This window comes from Dromiciops gliroides, chromosome 5, assembly GCF_019393635.1.
Source record: "Dromiciops gliroides isolate mDroGli1 chromosome 5, mDroGli1.pri, whole genome shotgun sequence".
Taxonomy (NCBI): Eukaryota; Metazoa; Chordata; class Mammalia; order Microbiotheria; family Microbiotheriidae; genus Dromiciops; species Dromiciops gliroides.
This window is the reverse complement of record NC_057865.1, coordinates 284,136,532-284,156,064: the sequence shown is the minus strand read 5'-3', so window position 1 is coordinate 284,156,064 and position 19,533 is coordinate 284,136,532. Positions and strand designations below refer to the sequence as shown.

At 49.4% G+C, this 19,533-nt stretch overlaps 1 protein-coding gene across 1 annotated transcript; it reads left to right on the top strand.

Moving 5' to 3' along the window:
- The first annotated feature begins 1,586 nt into the window (after positions 1–1,586).
- RTCB (RNA 2',3'-cyclic phosphate and 5'-OH ligase) lies at positions 1,587–18,735 on the top strand. Its single transcript, XM_043967465.1, has 12 exons — positions 1,587–1,817; positions 4,091–4,169; positions 4,775–4,842; positions 5,727–5,826; positions 6,581–6,737; positions 7,644–7,800; positions 8,882–9,041; positions 10,748–10,923; positions 11,892–12,080; positions 12,741–12,851; positions 16,056–16,175; positions 16,915–18,735. Exons 1-12 carry the CDS (start codon positions 1,725–1,727, stop codon positions 17,020–17,022), a joined length of 1,518 nt encoding a protein of 505 aa, XP_043823400.1. The 5' UTR covers positions 1,587–1,724; the 3' UTR covers positions 17,023–18,735.
- Positions 18,736–19,533: the final 798 nt, after the last annotated feature.

Here is a 19,533-nt window from a genome sequence, read left to right as displayed (position 1 = left end):
AATCTAGGGACAAATTTGGCCTTTTCTGCGCATGTCACTTTTTGATTCCCATGTTCAGTTTTCAAAATATATTCATTTATCAGTTTGAATTTCTATATCCTGTCAATTTATCATTGTTATGGTTAAAGTTTCCGTGACCTGCTTCTTTATGTTCTTGTCATGGGTACATGAAAACCTAGGACTTGACTTATATTAATGAAAACTCAAGTCTTAAGTTATCCATTAACTGGGGTCTGAATCCCTTTTAGAGCTCCTATCTAAATTAGAGCTTGGGTCTTAGGTTTTTCTGTTAACCCTTTTTTTTGTCTCCTACATCAGAAGGGCTTGGTCAAATCAAGGGCAAAGTCAAATCTAGTCAAGAAGTATTTCCTGAGTACACTGTGCTAAGTGCTAGAGAGAGGAAGAGGAAGAAGAAGAAGAAGAAGAAGAAGAAGAAGAAGAAGAAGAAGAAGAAGAAGAAGAAGAAGAAGAAGAAGAAGAAGAAGAAGAAGAAGAAGAAGAAGAAGAAGAGGAGAGGAGGAGGAGGAGGAGGAGGAGGAGGAGGAGGAGGAGGAGGAGGAGGAGGAGGAGGAGGAGGAGGAGGAGGAGGAGGAGGAGGAGGAGGAGGAGGAGGAGGAGGAGGAGGAGGAGGAGAGGAGAGGAGAGGAGAGGAGAGGAGAGGAGAGGAGAGGAGAGGAGAGGAGAGGAGAGGAGAGGAGAGGAGAGGAGAGGAGAGGAGAGGAGAGGAGAGGAGAGGAGAGGAGAGGAGAGGAGAGGAGAGGAGAGGAGAGGAGAGAAGAGGAGAGAAGAGAAGAGAAGAGAAGAGAAGAGAAGAGAAGAGAAGAGAAGAGAAGAGAAGAGAAGAGAAGAGAAGAGAAGAGAAGAGAAGAGAAGAGAAGAGAAGGAGGAGAGAGGGAGAGGAAAGAGGGAGGGAGGAGAGACAGAGAGTCTAGAGAGAGAGGGAGAAAAGTGCTTTTTAATTGGAAAAAAAATTAATGCCATGGATGGAACTTGGAGGCAGGAAAACCTGAGCTTAAATCTAGTCTCAGACCCTTACCAACTGTGCAACCCTGGACAAGTCACTTAACCTCCTCACCTATAAATAAGGATAATAATAGCATCTAACTCTCAGGGTTGTGATCATCAAATGAGATTATATATTTTAGCTTTTAGTGAACCTTAAAGTGCTGTACAACTGAAGATGGCCCAGGATGTTTAAGGCAATTAGGGTTAAGTGACTTGTCCAGGGTCACACAGCTAGTAAGTGTCTGAGGTAAGATTTGAACTCCGGTCCTAAGAGAGAGAAATAAAAGAGAAAAAAAAAGGAAGTGAAAGGGAAATCATGAAAGAATGGAGATAAAAGAAAAATAAAGGAAGAGAAGGAGGAGGGGAGGGGAGGGAAAGGAAGGGAAGAAAAGAGGAGAGGAGAGGAGAGGAGAGGAGAGGAGAGGAGAGGAGAGGAGAGGAGAGGAGAGGAGAGGAGAGAAAAAGCCAGCACTAGGGGGCAGTCAAAGCTTGTTGAAGCCGAAAGGCTTTCGCCACGAAGGCTTTTGAGCCTCGCCCCGCCCCGTCACCGTCGCTTCCGCTTCCGTTTCCCCCGCGCCACGGCCATCTGCGCTGGCCATTGCGCCTGCGCCTGCGCAGTCGGAGTACGGAGGCGAAACGCCGGCCACTGGGTCCGATTCACCTGGGGCTGCGGAGGTTGAGGAGTCTGAGGCCGAGGCCGATCCGGGGCAAGAGCCGCCATGAGCCGCAGCTACAATGACGAGCTTCAGTACCTGGACAAGATCCACAAGAACTGCTGGAGGATCAAGAAGGGCTTCGTGCCCAACATGCAGGTGAGCGGGGCCTGCCCGGCCCGGCCTCCGTCCCTGCCCCGGAGAATCCGCGGGAGGCCGGGAGTGGGGGGAGGGGTGAAAAAAGAAAAAAAAAGTCCTGGCGTGCCTCAGTTTCCCCGGCGGTTGCGCCGGAGCCTGGGGAGAGTCTGAAGCACACAGCCCCTCCCTTTGCTAACGGTCCGCAGGACCCCCTCCTCCTCCCCCTCCCTCCCGGAGCGCTCAGTCAGCCTGCATGTGCCTACTGTGTGCCCGCTGGCACAGACCGAGCCCCTGCAGGGCGGGGACTGCCCCCCCCTTTACGACGCAGGGTGGGGAGCAGGCGCCTGATCAAGTAACGGGATGGGACGGACCCCGGACGGGCCCTGCCCTCAGGGAGCGCGCAGCCTAAGGGGGAGACCACAGTCTGTCAACATACTAAGCACCTACTGTGTGCCAGGCACTGACCTAGGCACTGGGGATGCAGAAAGAGACAAAAGACATCCACTGCCCTCAGGGAGCACACAATTAATGGGGAGAGAATAATCCTTAAACATACTAAGCACCTACTGTGTGCCAGGCACTGACCTAGGCACTGGGGATGCAAACGGCCACAAAAAGCCTTGTGTCAGAAGAGCTTTCTCCAGCGCTTTTTGTCGCTGTTTGCACCACAATGATCTGTCCTTTCTGATAACCGTGGCTAGAAAAGAATAAAACGTTCCTTAGATGATAAAATGTTTAGTTTTTTTAGCCTTCCCTTAGCCTGTACCGCCTTCAGAAGTATTTTATCTCTGCTAAAAATGTGCTGGACGTTTCTTGTCACAATTATGGACTTTGTTGTGTTCTTTTGGCCTTCTCTTTAACTGAAGATGCTCCTACAGGTCTTGACAGTTGTGAAACAGTTCATCTCCCCCGCATCCCATCCACAAGCTGTACCATGTTCCATTCACATTCCCCCCACCCCATCCCAAACAGATGAGATTCCTCACCATTCTTGAGTATACGGCCCCACCTCTTGGCCTCACTATTCACAGTTTGTGAAATGCCTTTTTCTGCCCTCCCTCAACCCACTCAGACTACCCCCCCCCCCCCCCCCCGTTTTCCAAGACCCAGTTCAGATATCATGTCTTCCACAGAGTCCTTCCCCATGCTACCCAACAGAAATGATCTTTCCTCTGTGTCATCTCAGTGGTGATGATAACAAGTAGGGCCCTGAAGGGGCTAGTGTGGTACATTGGAGTTGGGAAGACCTGGGTTCAAATCCCACCTTAACTATGTAACCCTAGAAGAGAAAGTTAGCCTCTCTAAGCTTCAGGGAGCTCTCTATGTTTATGCAGAGCCTTAAGGTCTTCAGAGCAGCTGGTGGCTCAGTGGACAGAAAAGTACAAATTCAGTCTCAGACACTAGCTGTGGGACCCTGCACAAGTCAGTTAACCTCTGCAGAGACAAGAATATCTACTCTGCAGGGTTGTTGTGAAGATCAAATGAGACAATATTTGTAAAAAATGCCTGCCACGGAGTAGGTATTATTATAAATGCTTTTTCTCCTTCCCTTCCTCTCCTTTTCAGACTTGTATTCTTGAAGTCAAGACATATTTCTTACTTATACTTGTGTCTTTTATCTGAATATTCTTCAGTGTAACCCTAACCCTGTTGCTTTGCCCCTATTAGGTATGTAGTAAATTTACATTTATTTAGTGAATCCATTTTCCTTTTTTAAGGACAGGGAAAAGTGACATATACAGTAAGATTTCAGAATTGGCTTTGTTTTTGCTGGAGTTGGTTTCTTCAATACTGATTGTTGCTTTGGAAACACAAGATCACATAGAACTTTGGCCTTTTCTGTGGACTGTGGTACTATTCGGTTCATAAAGTCATAACTTCCATGTTTTATTACTATAGTTCAATAAAGGGGTTGTCAAAATGAAAACAATGTGTGATTAAATTCAAATATTTCTTTAGGTTTGTCTGTTATGTACAGTGTCAGACACTGGAGAGGCAAACACAGAACAGTCCTGCCCTCAGGGTGCTTACGCTCCCTACACTCTGTGTCTTCTCTTTTGAAAAAAGTTTTCATGACCCTTTTCCTGGCCCCGTCTTAGATTGTCTTTATTGTGGAGGATGGCATGATAAGCTCACAAACCAAGTGATAAAGATTTGGAGCAGGGAGAGATAAAGAGAAATTGGGACCAGCATCCTATTCTGGAGCCCCGGATTCCAGGCACTCCTTCTGGTGCAGTTTGGTGCATGCTCAGTGTAAATAATCTGGTTTCCTTTTCATTTGTGTTTGGCCCCAGGTGGAAGGAGTATTCTATGTGAATGATCCCCTTGAGAAGCTAATGTTTGAGGAGCTAAGAAATGCCTGCCGAGGTGGGGGTAAGTATGTCAAGCACTGGGTGGAATTGATTGGTTTTTCTACTGACCAACTGTCCTGTCTTCCCTCCTTCCTTGAGAAAAGCAGTACTGAGATAGGTTTTGATTTTACAAAAATTCAGTAAAAGTAATAATCAAGGATTGAAATTATACCAAAGAAGCATTTACTCTTTTTTTGTTTTTTTTGTTTGTTTGTTTTTAGTGAGGCAATTGGGGTTAAGTGACTTGCCCAGGGTCACACAGCTAGTAAGTATTAAGCATCTGAGGCTGGATTTGAACTCAGGTCCTCCTGACTCCAGGGCCGGTGCTCTATCCACTGCGCCATCTAGCTGCCCCAGAAGCATTTACTCTTGATGAAATGAATGCAAAATAATACACTTTTAAAATCTCATCTGCTTTTGTAAAAATTAATAGATGTTTTAGGGGACAGTTAGGTGGTGCAGTGGATAAAGCACCGGCCCTGGATTCAGGAGGACCTGAGTTCAAATCCAGCCTCAGACGCTTGACACTTACTAGCTGTGTGAACCTGGGCAAGTCACTTAACCCTCACTGCCCTGCCCAAAACACACCATTATTAATAATTTTCTCACATTTTTTCCCTTCTTTAGGTGTGGGGGGCTTCCTGCCAGCAATGAAACAGATCGGCAACGTGGCAGCCTTACCTGGGATCGTCCATGTGAGTCAGAGTTCAGAATCTTGCTATTGACGTTTCCATTCTTTCTTAAAGTTTATCAGGTGGGCAGATGCTTAAATGATAACAGATGGTGTCCACAGGGCAACTACTTGTGGGTACCTGGGAATCATTCTCACCAGAACAAGTTCAAAACTAATCAAATTGATTTTTTCCTTGATTTCTTCATATTGCATTTGATTGATCAGTTTGTGTAACATTGAACAGTAGGAGGGAAATCATGATGTAAACTTGCCAGTAACAATAGTAATAACAGTTAAACACTTCTTTAGGGCTTGAAAGTTTACAAAGCAGTTTGCTCATCACTCTGTGGGGTATTTACTGTGAATAATATTATCCCCATTTAGAGTTTAGTAAGCAGCAGAGCCAGGGCTTCATCCAAGCCCACCATTCTCCCATCAGGTCATATTTCCATTGATCAGTTCAGCTTTGTGATTCTACATTGCCATGATTCACACTGGCCCTGGATCACTTTTTAGAGTGTTCTCAGAGGAAATGGAAATGTCTGCCCTCTTCATCTGGGAAGGCTGATGTCTCAGCAGCCTGTTAGCTCAGTGGCTTCTGTATGGGGCTCATGTTTATTCAGGGGCTTTGCAAAGTCCCCTTTCCCATTTTCAGCTTTGTATGCAGAGGATTTTACCCTTAAAGAAAGCTTTGCGAGCTCTAAGTGGAAAAGAAAACATTCTGATGGCCAAGCTGGACAGCTTAAGCCCTGGTGTGGTTTAGGTTCAAGTCTTATTACAGGATAGGCTGACAACTCTTGGGTAGTGGGGGGTAAACTCAGGTAAGAAGTTTAGAGAGAGGAAGAGATTTGAGAGGTCATAAGAAAACGTAGTCCCCAGTTGTGGGTGTTCTAAATTCTCTTTCAGAGATCGATCGGGCTTCCTGATGTCCATTCTGGCTATGGATTTGCAATTGGGAACATGGCTGCCTTTGATATGAGTGACCCAGAAGCCGTGGTGTCCCCAGGTGAGGTCATGGGCCTGACCCCCTCACCCCTCATGCTGCTCACTGCACCTTCTCTCTGTCACCACAGCCCATGAGCAGCTGTCGGTATTACAGCAATTTCCCTCCACTTTGCTGAGTAAGGAGATTGATCACAGGCAACGAATAAAGGTTTTGGTTTTGTGGGTTTTTTCCAATCAATAAGTGTTAAAACATCCCACTAGGTGGGCATTTACTGAAACACCCACCTTCCCCTTTTGGCTGCATAGTGCTTCCCTGCTGTTCCACAGTCACTCAAAACAGACTCCTCCAGAACGTTGATCATTGCTTTGAGTTTTAACTAGAAATGAAAAATGAAGCCTGTTCCCTGTTCCAGGATGTTGTTCCCTAGTTCAGTGCTGCCCCTCTGGCCCCTGTGCTATTACGTTATTTGTGTTACCCACTTTAGCACAGCTGTGGTGACGGAAACAAATGTGAATGACAGGAGAGGTTCTGCCTTGTCATAAGCAGCTGAACTACCAGCATTTCACTACCAGCGACTTCCATTTGTAGAGTGCTTTAAAAAGCACTTTGCTCTCTCAACCTTGGGAGGTAGTGCTATCACACAAGTGCTGTTTTCATTTGGCCGCTCCAGGAGCTTCTGCGACTTGCCCCATGGCATGTGGAGCCAGGTGCAGCATTCCTTCCCTTTGGGCGCATTGCCACCTTTCATTCCCCTTCCTCTACCGGTCACGAGGACTTAATGGCTTGACTTGGGTCGTCTCCATTCCTTCCAAAGGTGGCGTCGGCTTTGACATCAACTGTGGTGTCCGCCTGCTGAGAACCAACCTTGATGAGAGTGACGTCCAGCCTGTGAAGGAACAACTCGCCCAGGCCATGTTTGACCACATTCCTGTTGGGGTTGGATCCAAAGGAGTTATCCCAATGAATGCCAAGTAAGGCCAAAAGTTGTTAGTGTGTGTGTTTCTCTTACAGGAGCTTTGGAGTGTGTGTGTTTTAATTCGCTAAAACTGTGGTTTCTAAATCAATTGCTATTTAGAACAGTTTGGGCAGTAAGCATTTATTATTGACTAATTAATATTATATATACATATACACACACACACACGTATCAGTAAAGAATTGACTGCATGTCTTCCTAACTTCTCATGGTCTCAGGCCTTGGAGTAGAGCAAGCAGGGAGAGAGCATGGTAGTTAGTGAGAGCAGGAAAAAAGCCCCCAAAGACACATCCTGTCCAGACAGCACGTGGTCTCAGGGAGACCCAAGAGGGTTCACAAGCCAGGGAACCAAGAGCATGTGCCAGGAGAGAGCTTTTCTCCTCTTTCTGTAAAGGCAGGTCATTATGCATCTATCAAAGCTAACCGGTTAGCATCATTCAATTCCACTGGGTGACATGACTTGGAGGTGGTCTTTATTAAAATGGATTCTACAGGTGACAGGGAGAAGAATGTCAAACACCCTTGCTGAAGGGCAAAGGCCATTATCTAGGTGGGGGCTGCGTCAGTCTGGTTGCAAGAGACAGGAAACAGGATTTGTGGGAAGGGAAGCGTGGTTATCGTGACAACCCCTATTGGAAATAGTGACTCCATGCAGGCCCGTTCTCTCTCTACTCGAGGGCTTGAGGAAAGTTTCTTCATGCTACCCTTTCCCTACCTCCTGGGGCTTGGGATCGAATGAGCTCAGTCATGGCAATGGGCAAGACTGTCATCCTAGTGTGAACTCGGTATTCTGTTTGCCTCTAGAGACAGTGAGTTCTTCTAAATGTTGAAGCCAGCTACTTGTGGCACAGTGGTGGGGCCTACGCTCTGACCTTCTGCTGGGCACCATCTTTTATTCCAGGGACTTAGAGGAGGCTCTGGAGATGGGGGTAGACTGGTCTCTACGAGAAGGCTACGCCTGGGCTGAGGACAAGGAGCACTGTGAGGAGTACGGGCGGATGTTGCAAGCTGACCCCAACAAGGTCTCCGCCAGAGCGAAAAAGAGAGGACTTCCCCAGGTAACCCTTCTTCAGCTCATCGAGCCCTTGAAAATCTTTCCTGCATTTTATGACCACACCTCCTGCAGGGAGGAGAAGCAGCAGGAGGAGCCGGGGCCTGGTTGTAGCCTCGGCTTCTCAGTCGTTCTAGAAGTTCTTTGCAAGCCCCCAACTCTAACAGTAGTGCCAGTGAATGGGCACTGCCAAGCCTGCCATTTTGGCCCGATATGATGGGGCACATGCCAAGGCAGTCTTGGATTCCAGAAATAAGAGGGCTCAGAGCCATCCTTCTACAGAGATATGGGTGTTAGAAAAAGCAGAAACACTGGAATGTACCGTGGCGTATCTCTCTGACCCCTAAGGTCAGATTCATTCACCGATTGGCCGAATGTGCCTCCTCCTTGGTGAAATTATCCTGAACTTTGGTTCCCCACAAATTTGAATTTTTTTTTTTAATTTAATTCAATTTTTTTTTTGCAGGGCAATGAGGGTTAAGTGACTTGCCCAGGGTCACACAGCTAGTAAGTGTCAAGTGTCTGAGACTGGATTTGAACTCAGGTCCTCCTGAATCCAGGGCTGGTGCTTTATCCACTATGCCGCCTAGCACCCCTGAAATATGTTCTAATATTGGAGTCAGTAGGATTTTTAGTGAAAGAGTCTGTCTACCTGTAAGATGAATTTTCCCTTGTAACTTATGGTGTTTAGACCAGGGAACATAACATGAGAGCCTATGAAGCATTTTCTGATCTTCTTTAAGAATCAGTAAACTCGGGGCAGCTAGGTGGCGCAGGGGATAGAGCACCGGCCCTGGAGTCAGGAGGACCTGAGTTCAAATCCGGCCTCAGACACTTGACACTTACTAGCTGTGTGACCCTGGGCAAGTCACTTAACCCTCACTGCCCCGCCAAAAAAAAAAAAAAAAATCAGTAAACTCTAAAGCAAGCCTGAATTGTTTTTGTTGGATCAAATACTGCAGGAAGTAAATCTGGAAGTTTTGCTATATAGGGATCTTTTCTGTACTGTTCTTTGTTGAAACAGGGTTTGGATGTTGTTTGATTTACCCAGGTGGGGGTTTGATTGTTTGTATTCTTTGCATTGACAGCTTGGGACGCTGGGAGCAGGAAATCATTATGCCGAAATCCAGGTTGTGGATGAGATTTTTAATGAGTACGCTGCTAAGAAGATGGGCATTGATCACAAGGGACAGGTGTGTGTGATGATCCACAGTGGCAGCAGAGGCCTGGGCCATCAAGTAGCTACAGGTATGGTGGAGGCCTGACCTTTGGCCTTGTGGAATTTTTTGACGTTAACAGGCGCTTGAAGCAGGTTGGGGATCCACAGATGTTAAGTAGGTGCTAGGTGAGGAGTAAGTGTGCTGGACACTGGGTGAGATACAAGGATCTGGCAGTTCCTCTGAGGAGCTCACCAGGCATGGGGGGCAGGGGCGGGGGCAAATGCACAGATCAGATAGAACAAAGATACCACATAAGCTCCTAAGAGGGCGCACACCCCGTGCTGTGTGAGGTGTGAGAAATGAAGAAGGATCATTCAGGGAAAACTTCTCAGAAGAAGGAACATTGAAACTGGGCCATGAAGGGCAGGCAGAGACGGGGCCTTGTGGGAAGAAGGGTATTCCAGGTGTAAGGGATCCCATACACCACTGCATGGGGGCGGGGCAGGAGGGCCTTGGGAGCCAGGCTGCAGATTTTTAACTTGAGTCAAGGGTTTTATTGAAGAAGAGGGATGACCAGCTCCTTACTTAAGGAAGAATGATCAGACAAGCGTGACAGTAGACTTGGAGAATAGAGAATGGAATAAGGGCTGTCTGAGGATCCCAGCCTGGTGGCAATGGGAAACATTCCCGTGACAGTGGAGCTCGAGTCACTGCAGCCCCCGCAGCAGCGTCCCTGCCCTTTGCCACTGTCTCATGCCTCCTCCTGTATTCTGCCATCCTATGACTGGCCCTGGCGATTCCTCCAGCTGCCTTCTGGGCGACTCTTCACTGGCTGTGCCCCTGCCTGGAATGTGCTCCCTCTGTTAATTGCCTCCAGTTTATCCTTCATTGTGTCCTTGTCTCTCCCATTTGATGGTGAGCCCCGTGAGGGCAGGGACTGTCTTTTACTTTTCTTTGTATCCTGGGTACTTTGCATCTTACCTGGCGCATAGGAGGCACTTAAAATATAGTCCCTGGTTTGCCTTTAGACTCACAAGAATATTGTGATTCGTGGCACCTTTTTTCACAAGCATTGAAAACCTTTAGTAATGCATCTCCATATATTCCTGCATTTCATAGGATTGGCAGACTCCTCGCTTCCCTTATATCCAGCCACCATAAACACGCCTCACAATAGGAATGATGATGATAAATTGTATATCACTCTGTTGTGCTCCTGTTCATCCAGTTTTACTCCTGTAGAGCAGAAAGTTCTAGCCTGGTTACATGTGGACACGTTATTTCTGCTACAGCAACAGTGCTGCTAGATCTGTGATGGGGATGCTGAGATCCCCATGGGCAGAAACTATGCCACAGATAACATTATTGGGTATCTCATAGTCCACTGCAGGTCAGTAGGGCCCAGTGAGGTTGTTTGTAGAACAGATGAACTCTCCATAGTACTGAAATGTTCATAAGGATAAGTCTGCAGATTTACTTTTTTTTTTGGGGGGGGGGGGGTAATGAGGGTTAAGTGACTTGTCCAGGATCACACAGCTAGTGTCAAGTGTCTGAGGTCAGATTTGAACCCAGAGCTGGTGCTTTATCCACTGCGCCACCTAGCTGCCCCCTGCAGGTTTACTTTTTATACCAACAACAATAACTTCATGGTTATATCACACTTCAAGGTGTAGAAAATGCTTTCCTCACAATAAGCCTGTGACATTTCTGTGATATGGACTTGCTTTAACAAGCTGCCTGGCCCCCATAAATTTGTCCTGAAAGCTAAGAGGTGCTTTCTTTTGTCTCTTCCAGATGCACTGGTGGCTATGGAAAAAGCTATGAAGAGAGACAAGATTATTGTGAATGACCGCCAGTTAGCATGTGCACGGATCAGCTCCCCTGAGGGACAGGACTACCTGAAGGGGATGGCAGCTGCTGGAAACTACGCCTGGGTCAACCGCTCCTCCATGACATTCTTGACGCGACAGGTGGGATGCCATGCGTTCTCTGTTGATGGTGCTTCTGGTGCCTTTGAAACCGAACAGCGGTGGGCAAAGACATTTTGTTGTGATCATTGATGAGATACTATTCAGGCCACCTTTGAAAGGAGGCTGTATCCACATTGAAGTGTTATTCCAGGAATTGGTAGTTACCCCTTCATTGTAGCCTACTAAGATGCCCCATGAATAAGAGGACAGACACTTGGCAAAGCGGTACGGTCAGAACCACATAAGAGCTACACTGCCCAGTCCAAAGGAAGTGCTGATCATCCTTGCCTGGCACCTAGGACTTCCCCTCAGAGGTGGTACTTCCTCCCCATGTAAAGTAACTTGTTAACTTCTTAAGAAACCAGATCAATAACAGGAGAAGATAAGAGATGATTTTTTTCTTTTAAAATACACAGAAGTAAACCTTTAGAAAAGGTAGAAAGGGCCAGGCAATGCCCCGTGACAACAAGCTCCCGGGTGACCGGGGATGACCAAGGAGACACAAGGGGATTTCTCTATGGGGGCGACCTTCCTCCAGGCCTCAGGAGCTCTGAGACCACAGGGGTTTGGTCCCTGCTCCAGCTCAGGGCAGAGACAGACTAGAAGCGCACTGAGATTCAGCTGCTCAGCCAGTCCTCCTGTTGAAGAGAGGTGCCGAGTCAGCAGCCTTGCGGGCTCCTTAAAACCTGTTTTTCTTAATAACCCAGTGAGGTAAAGCTTGGCTCCTGAAAATGAGACGGACGGGCATGCACAGGCCAGGGCGTGGGGGCGGCAAGAGGGAAAGGCTGCCCCGTGGGCTTTGGGAGTGCTGTGTGTCCAGGGGTGGGTGCCGTCCGTCTGGGGCCTCTTGAAGAACAGGCCAGAAGCCAGTGACAGGTGGGGGGAGTAGAGTGCGCGCGCGTGCGAGCACATGCACTCAACACTCAGCCCTGACTGCTTTAAACCAAAGCAAACTTTCTCTTGCATAGGCTTTTGCCAAGGTCTTCAACACGACCCCTGATGACCTGGACCTCCATGTGATCTATGACGTCTCACACAACATTGCCAAAGTGGAGCAGCATGTGGTGGATGGTAAAGAACGGACCCTGCTGGTGCACAGGAAGGGCTCCACCCGGGCCTTCCCGCCACACCACCCCCTCATTGCTGTGGACTACCAGGTCAGGGACTCTGCAGCTTGGGCCTGTCGGGGGAGGAATCTGGGTCAGAATCCCTGGGAAGGAGTCGGAGCTGACCTGCTTTAAGCCTCTTGGCCCCGCTGGTCATGGGAATGGTGCCCACTGGGCAGAGAGGCCCCAGAGAAGGGGGTTCTGGGCCTCAGGGATTGGTGAGTTTTCACCACAGATGCTTCTCAGAGGACCCTGTGATTTTACACGTCCATGGCTGTCAAGCGATCTTCGTGTTTGTGGGAATCACAATGGGGATGGTCCCCGGGGACGAGAAAACAAGGTCTGAGACTCAGTCTTTCTCTGTCCTCCTCTTCCTTTCCGTGCCGGGTCCTCCTCTATCCCACCGGGCGTTTGCCAGCCTGGGACCCTGAGACTTTCTAGGGCCCCCAAAGGTCTTCCTCACTCCTCCCAGTCCTCCCCACCTCTGCTGCTTCCGGGTCCTCGTGCTCCTTGCAGAGGCTGTTTGAGCGGCCCACCAGCCACTTCTTCACAGGGATGCCGTGGCCGCTCCTGGCACTAAGGACAGGCACTCAGCTTAGGAAGCAAGTCAGTGCTTCTGCCACCTCACAAAGCCGGGGGCAGAGTTAAGTTGTGGGTATTGGAGGGTTGTGGGGCTCTGATTTTTGTGTGGTGGGTTTGTTTGCTCCTCAGCTGACCGGACAGCCCGTCCTCATTGGGGGAACCATGGGAACTTGTAGCTATGTTCTTACTGGGACCGAGCAGGGCATGACTGAGACCTTTGGAACAACCTGCCACGGAGCCGTAAGTAGAACAAGTGACCTGCTTTCACCCCGCCTCACCCTACCCGCTCCCGTCGGGAGCCGTCCCCATTTCATTCCCTTCAGAAGAGTTCAGAGCATGCCTCACAATGAGCACACACAGGGTGGTCTTTTTTTTTCTTTTTTTTCTTTCTTTTTTTTTGGCAATGAGGGTTAAGTGACTTGCCCACGGGCACACAGTCAATAAGTGTCAAGTGTCTGAGGCTGGATTTGAACTCAGGTCCTCCTGAATCCAGGGCTGGTGCTTTATCCACTGCACCACCTAGCGGCCCCCAGGGGTGGTCTTAATGGTTTGAAGAAGGTGGGCAGGGGTGACCTTGACGGCTTCCCCATGGGCCTGGGGCTGGGGCTGGGGCTGGGCATCACCTTGTCCCTGCAGGTGATCCCCAGACTGACTCCAAGGCCAGAGTGCCTACCGTCCATGCGAGATCATAAAGTAAGGCTTGGGGGTGTGGTGAACTGAGCAGGCAGACTGACCGCACAGCAGCTAGCCTGCTGAGAACCTTTCCCCAGGATCGTGAGGCTCCTTTCTGATCGTCACAAGTGTCGGTCACGTATGGAGGCAGCACTTTGGGGAGCTGGGGGTGATGGATTCATAGGAAACTCCTTCCCAGAGCGTTAAAAGCTAAGTTGGACAGGAGGGCCGTCGGCTCCTTCTTCAGTGTTCTCCTGGGGTGAGAGACGCACAGTGCAGACGTGTAGGCCAGACTGGGGAGGCTGAAAGGTCAGCCTGGACCCGGAGCCCTGCAGGAGTTGGTCAGGAGGCAGCCTGGCATCGGCCTCGGAAGAGAGGGGCCGGTGACCAGGAACTCAGGAAGACCTGAGGCCGGGGCCTGCTGCTGGCCCACACTGACCGGTGCTACTCTCTGACTGTCCGGTGCAGAACTTGTGCCCGTCTGCATTGGCAGAGAAGGTTTGAATCCTCTTGAAATCCCTGGCCAACTGCTTGGGAATCAACTGTGGAGGAAGATAGGCCTGCCAGCCCTGGTGTCACTCACGGGCCCCCTGTCCTGACAGCTGGCTGGGTCCATTCTGGAGAAACAGTTGTCACTTGTGCCCAACCTTTTGGATGTCACAGCAGATAGGTCAGCCTCCCTGCACAGGATGGAGGCTGTGCTGGGAAGATCCCTGATCTCCAAAGGACAGAACTCTGTCCCTGTGTGCACGGATGCCCACTCGTCCTCAGCTGGAGAACCCCCCGAGAGTTTAATCATGGAGGTGACAGGTTCAGAGGTCACCGAGGCCAGTCCCCACCTAAAGCATGAATCCTTTCCATAGAGGCAGAGAATTCAGAGAAGTTGGAAGCGACCTCACTGATCATCTCATCTCACCTTTGTCCCAGAGGAATCCCCACAGCAACGTCCACACCGTCCCTGACAGTTGTGATTATCCAGTGTCCACCAAGGAAGGCCGTCCCGTCCCTCTTCCACATGAGAGTCTTCAGACTTTCGACCGTGGCTCTGGTGCCCCCTTGGGGCTCCTCCCCCCACTGATCTTCCTAAGACAGGAGTCTGGGGCCCTTTACCAGCCTGGTCAGCAGCCCCCTGTCTCTGGATGTTGTGTAGCCTGTCGGGGTTTTCTTCTACGGCATTCTGGAGACGGTCTGACTAGGACAGCAGGTGGAGGGGCGACCCCTCCTCAGTCCCGGAAGCCGTGCCCCTCCTGCAGCCATGCAGCCCCTCTGAGCTTGGGGTCCACTAAACCCTTAGGGCTTTTTTTTGATAATTGTCAGACTGTGCCTAGCCAAGTTGTGCTTCTTAGTACCTGAGCGTGAAGCTAATTTCTATTTCACCATATTGAATTGCATCATCGTAGATGCCGTCACGCTTTAACCTGTTGAGATCTTCTTGGATCCTGTCGTTCAGTGAATTACCCTTCCCCCAACCTTGTGTCCTCTGCTAAATTGATGCGCGTACCAGCCGTGCCCTTGTGGATCAGATGGTGGAAATGCTGAGCAGCCCAGGACCAAACCTGCGTCCCAGCTGCCATCCACTCCTGCTACATTAACGTTAGACCCCTCGTGGTGACTCATTTTGAGCCACCAAGTGGTTATCCAGCCTCCTGGAGGCCTCCACGAGTCGCTGCCAGCCTCCCAGGCGACCTTCTGTGCTCAGATGGACCTGGGATTATTCGTTCTTTCAATAAGTTGTAGTCTGCCGCCTTGTAACTTTCACCCGTGACATCTACTCCCTCCTTATGGGACCAAGTAGAGTAAATCTATCCCCTCTTGAACCTGTTGACAGTTCAGATATTGGTGGACAATGGACATGACCCCCCCAAGCGAAGTCTTCTCCCGTCCATGGCTAGCTAGGAGGTTGTATGGTGAGCGTAGACTTTTAAAGGATACTGGGTATTGCTGAAAGGTTACGATCTCCTCCGTTCTTAAGGCCATTGTTAGCTAGAGAAGCAGTCCTTGGTCTCCGAGCACCACTAGCGACCCTGACAGATTCTTACCTTGTCAGGCTCCTTCTTACCTTACCTTCTTGGCCTTGTCCGGCTCCATACAGACTCCTCTCTCTCCTCTCACACTCTGCTACCATCTGAAGAGCCTCTGCCCTGGTCTTTCTGTAAGAAGACCTGGAGCGATGTCTTGGATTCCTAGCATTGGGACCCTTTCCCTGAGCCTCAGTTTCCTTATCTATGAGAAGAAGTAATGTTATGTAAACTGAGCCCAATCCTGAGAGGTCGGCAGTCTGTGCATTATTATCCCTATTTCATAGACGATGAGACAGAAATTCAGATGAAATGGCATTTCAACTCGGGCTTTCTGTCTGATTCCTTTGACCCTGTACGTGGCCCAGACTGACTCTGGGGTCCTCCAAAGGACAGGAGGAGGACAGACCATAGGGTCAATATCTCCAGGAGGAAAGTTGCGGCCTCACCTTGGTGCATGTCAGCTCCATCCCACAGTGCCTGCCGGGCAGGGGCATTCAGCCAGACTGGAGGGCCAGCCCAGGGGGTCCTGGCCAGCCGGGGCGGGAGGGGGGGGGCGTCCTGCCCCCCACACCCACCAAAGACACTTCCCTGCCAGGGTCTCTCCAAGGGTGGGAGTGGATTCAGAGCCACAGCTTCGGATTCAGTCTCCTCGGGCACATGTATGTGCAGCAGCTTCTTTGTATTCATCATTTAGTCTGGAGACGCTCAGTCCCTAGTTCATGTTATTTAAATACATTCGTTTTCTTTCCAGGGTCGTGCGTTGTCCCGAGCAAAATCTCGCCGGAACTTGGACTTCCAGGATGTTTTAGATAAACTGGCCGACATGGGCATCGCCATTCGGGTCGCTTCCCCTAAACTGGTGATGGAGGAGGTGAGCAGGACTGGCATGTTCTTTCACCTGACAAGTTTACATTTTTACATCATTGTGTGGTAGCAGCTTCAGCTAGGAAGCATTTCGGCTGCCGGCCATGTCGATGATGTTAATTCTCTTAAAACCAGACCGTGTTTTGTATTCTCAGTCATAGTCTCAGTTGGTGGTTCAGTGTAGAAAGATTCATGACTTAGTCTGTTCTGTTGTGTGTGTGGCCCATATATGATCCCTGTCAGGTTGCACAAAGTAGTATCGTTTTACAGTAACCTCCACCATTACATTGTGAAGCCCCAAGGTAAAAGCATTCAGATGTTAGCCCATTTGCAAGCCTCTTTCTGAACAAACTGCCTCCCTTAATAGCCTCCAACTCCCCGCATTAAGCTTTCGTTGTCGTTTGGACGTGTCCCACTCTGCGGGACTCCATTTGGGGTTTTCTTGGCAAAGCTACTGGAGTGGTCAGCTGTTTCCTTCTCCAGCCCATTTTACAGATAAGGAACATTAAGATTTACCCAAAATGAATTTTACCTTGTTTGGGAGGAGGTTGAGTGAGGGCAGGGGAGCTTTTTCTCTTCTTAGAGACAGAGAGAGAAAGTTAGGAAGATATATTTCTGAGAGAGTGGGAGAGAGAGCGGGGGCAGGGGAGAGGGGCGGGTGAGGAAGATGCATTTCCAAAAGTATTGTTTCTGCTCAGGACTCCCATTACAAAATTTTAAATCTCTCATTTTTCTTCTCTTCTTAGGCTCCTGAGTCATATAAAAACGTGACAGATGTTGTGAATACCTGTCATGATGCTGGGATCAGCAAAAAAGCAATTAAACTGAGACCCATTGCAGTTATCAAAGGCTAACGTCCCAACTGGGCTCAGCTGAGACCAGTGACGTGACGTGACATGACCAAACCTGACCCAGACGTGGATTCTCGAGCTCTTCCGACACCAAATTTACTGACCTACCTGATTCAAAGTGTGCTTGGCACATTTCTCATTCCAAACTGACTGATCCAGCGTGGCAAAGAACCACCACTAGAAGGGCCACGCTGTCTCATTCAAAGAGGAATAAATGACTGTGCGACAGTCACTAGTTATGCCTGGCCTGGTCCCACCATCAGAGTGCTTAAAAAGAAGGCCTGTCTTAATGCTGAGTTTTCTTCCCAATCTGATAGATGCTCCGAGCATTGGGACATGCTGCTCCACGGGGGCTTCCTGGCCTAAGGGGTCTGCCATCACTCCAACTCAGGGAATACCCTGGCTGAAGAGTGACTTTTGCTTCCTTTGTTTTTTTTTTTTTTAATCTTTTGGGGCGGGGGTGGGCCAGAGTAAGTCATGGGGAGAGAAGTAGTGGTGGGAAAGAAAGGCCATGTGTTTTAGTTTACCATCGACAGGGCTTCCTTCCTTTTTCTAAATACGAGGCAAAGTTTTGGGCAGTCTGATGATCCAAGACCTCATGTAGATGACAGATGGCATTCTTTAGGCACATGTGTGTGTGTGTGCGCGTGTGTGCGCGCATGTGTGTGTGTGTGCATGCGTGCGTGTGTGTGCGTGTGCACACTCGAGCGCTCTCAGGTGATAGTGGATGTAGGTGCCCCACAGAACTCACGGTTAGGTGGGCGTGCACACATTCAGTTACATGCCTGTGACATTAAGTTCTGGCAGGAGTAACTAGACAGGGCTACCCTCATGGGTCTGATCTTGTTGGTTCTGTAACTTACCAGGAGCTGACAAAAGCATTCATGGCGAGTGGATGGCCTAGCACTGAGGCCTTAGTGGGTCTGAACAGCCAGGAAAGGTGGCACGGTCATGACACTACTCTCGCTTATTTATACTCTTATCAGAACTGTAGAGAATGTGCTTAGAAAGAAGATGAGCTAGCTCATCCCCTTCTCTCTTGTAATCTCATGGGCATGCTTTTTCCAGATTCTGTTCTCCGCAGTGGGGACCAGGGGCATGCCTCTCAGGTGTGGGACATGTTTAGAAGGAATGCTTCTCTATGCCAGTCCTTGGAAACAAACCTTTGTGTAGCTGGTAACCAACTAAGCCATGAGCCACAGTGTAATTGTTTTAGATTACACATGCCTTCGAACCAGACCCGCTCCCCTGGGCAGGGATGGCAGACAGGAGCAGACCCACTGGTGGATGCTGGAGGGCACGTCACAGTGAGAAGCCCAGCCTGGTGTGGCCAGAATCACCAGTGTACATCTTGGGGCTTGCCTAGCGGCTCATGGTGTTGAAACTAATTCAAAGCAGAATCTTTGCTGTAGCTAACTGACGTCAGTTCAGGGAACAATGGCTTAGTTCATCTTAATAACATAAAATTAACTTTTATTAGACTTTCTGAAATGTATTTCTTTGATGGTTTGTAGACATGCTATTTTTTTGGCCCAGTAGAGAAACTGTTCTCCCCTCCCTCGGCCTCCCCTGCCTTACTTGGGCCGTGTTTAGATTATTAGTTAATATTTGAATTTGTAAAAGGAAAGGAGCCAGCATTAAGGTTCACTCGTTCTAAATAGTTTTTCTTTGCCATTCAAAAAGCATATGACTTAAAAATAAACGACCTGAAAATGACGCCTAAGTGAATGACTTTGTTTCTCTGGCATGTTGGGGCACATACATGCAGCCAGACGGGGAATCCCTGGGGTGGGTGGGATGGGGCACCCAGGCCCGGGAGGGCCGCTCAGTCTCCCATGTTGGAGCTAAAACAGGCGGCTGGAATTGAAATCCCGCACGAGCCTGACTGAGATTTCTCATGGCTGCAGAGATAAGTGGGATGAGTGAGACCGGACTTGATGAGAACCAGAAAACTGGACATTCACAGCCTCATACTTGGGCAGAAATTTCTGGAATTGCAGATGACTGGGTCTTTTGTTGATTGACGGCTGACTCGGGACCGACCCCATTGGGGATTTTCTTAGTGGAGATGCTTCGGGGCCTGAGTCGCCAGCGCGCTGGGCACTATGGCGCCACCTAGTGGCCCCGACTAAACCACTGCATCTAGTCATCTGCTTTGACACCTACACTGGGGTCTCTATACATTTAACTTGCAGGAAGAATTTGAAGGAATATTTCTTCCTCGCCAGTAAACACCACTATGTGCCCGGCACTGTGCTAAGCGCTCGGGGTGCAAAGAGAGGCAAAAGACAGAGCTCCCAGTGTAATGGGAAAGGCAACATGCCGGAAAGGCCCTAGCTTAAAGGGGGTCGGGGTCCGTAGGTTGTGATGGAATCCTGGGAAGCCGGGGGGCGTCGATGAGGGGGACGGGGAGAGCCAATGAAAATGCCTGGGGTCAGGAGGAGGCGGGGGCGACAAGTTCTGGACCCAAACAGGATTTGATACTTGATCCTGAGCATGACAGAGGACCCTTAG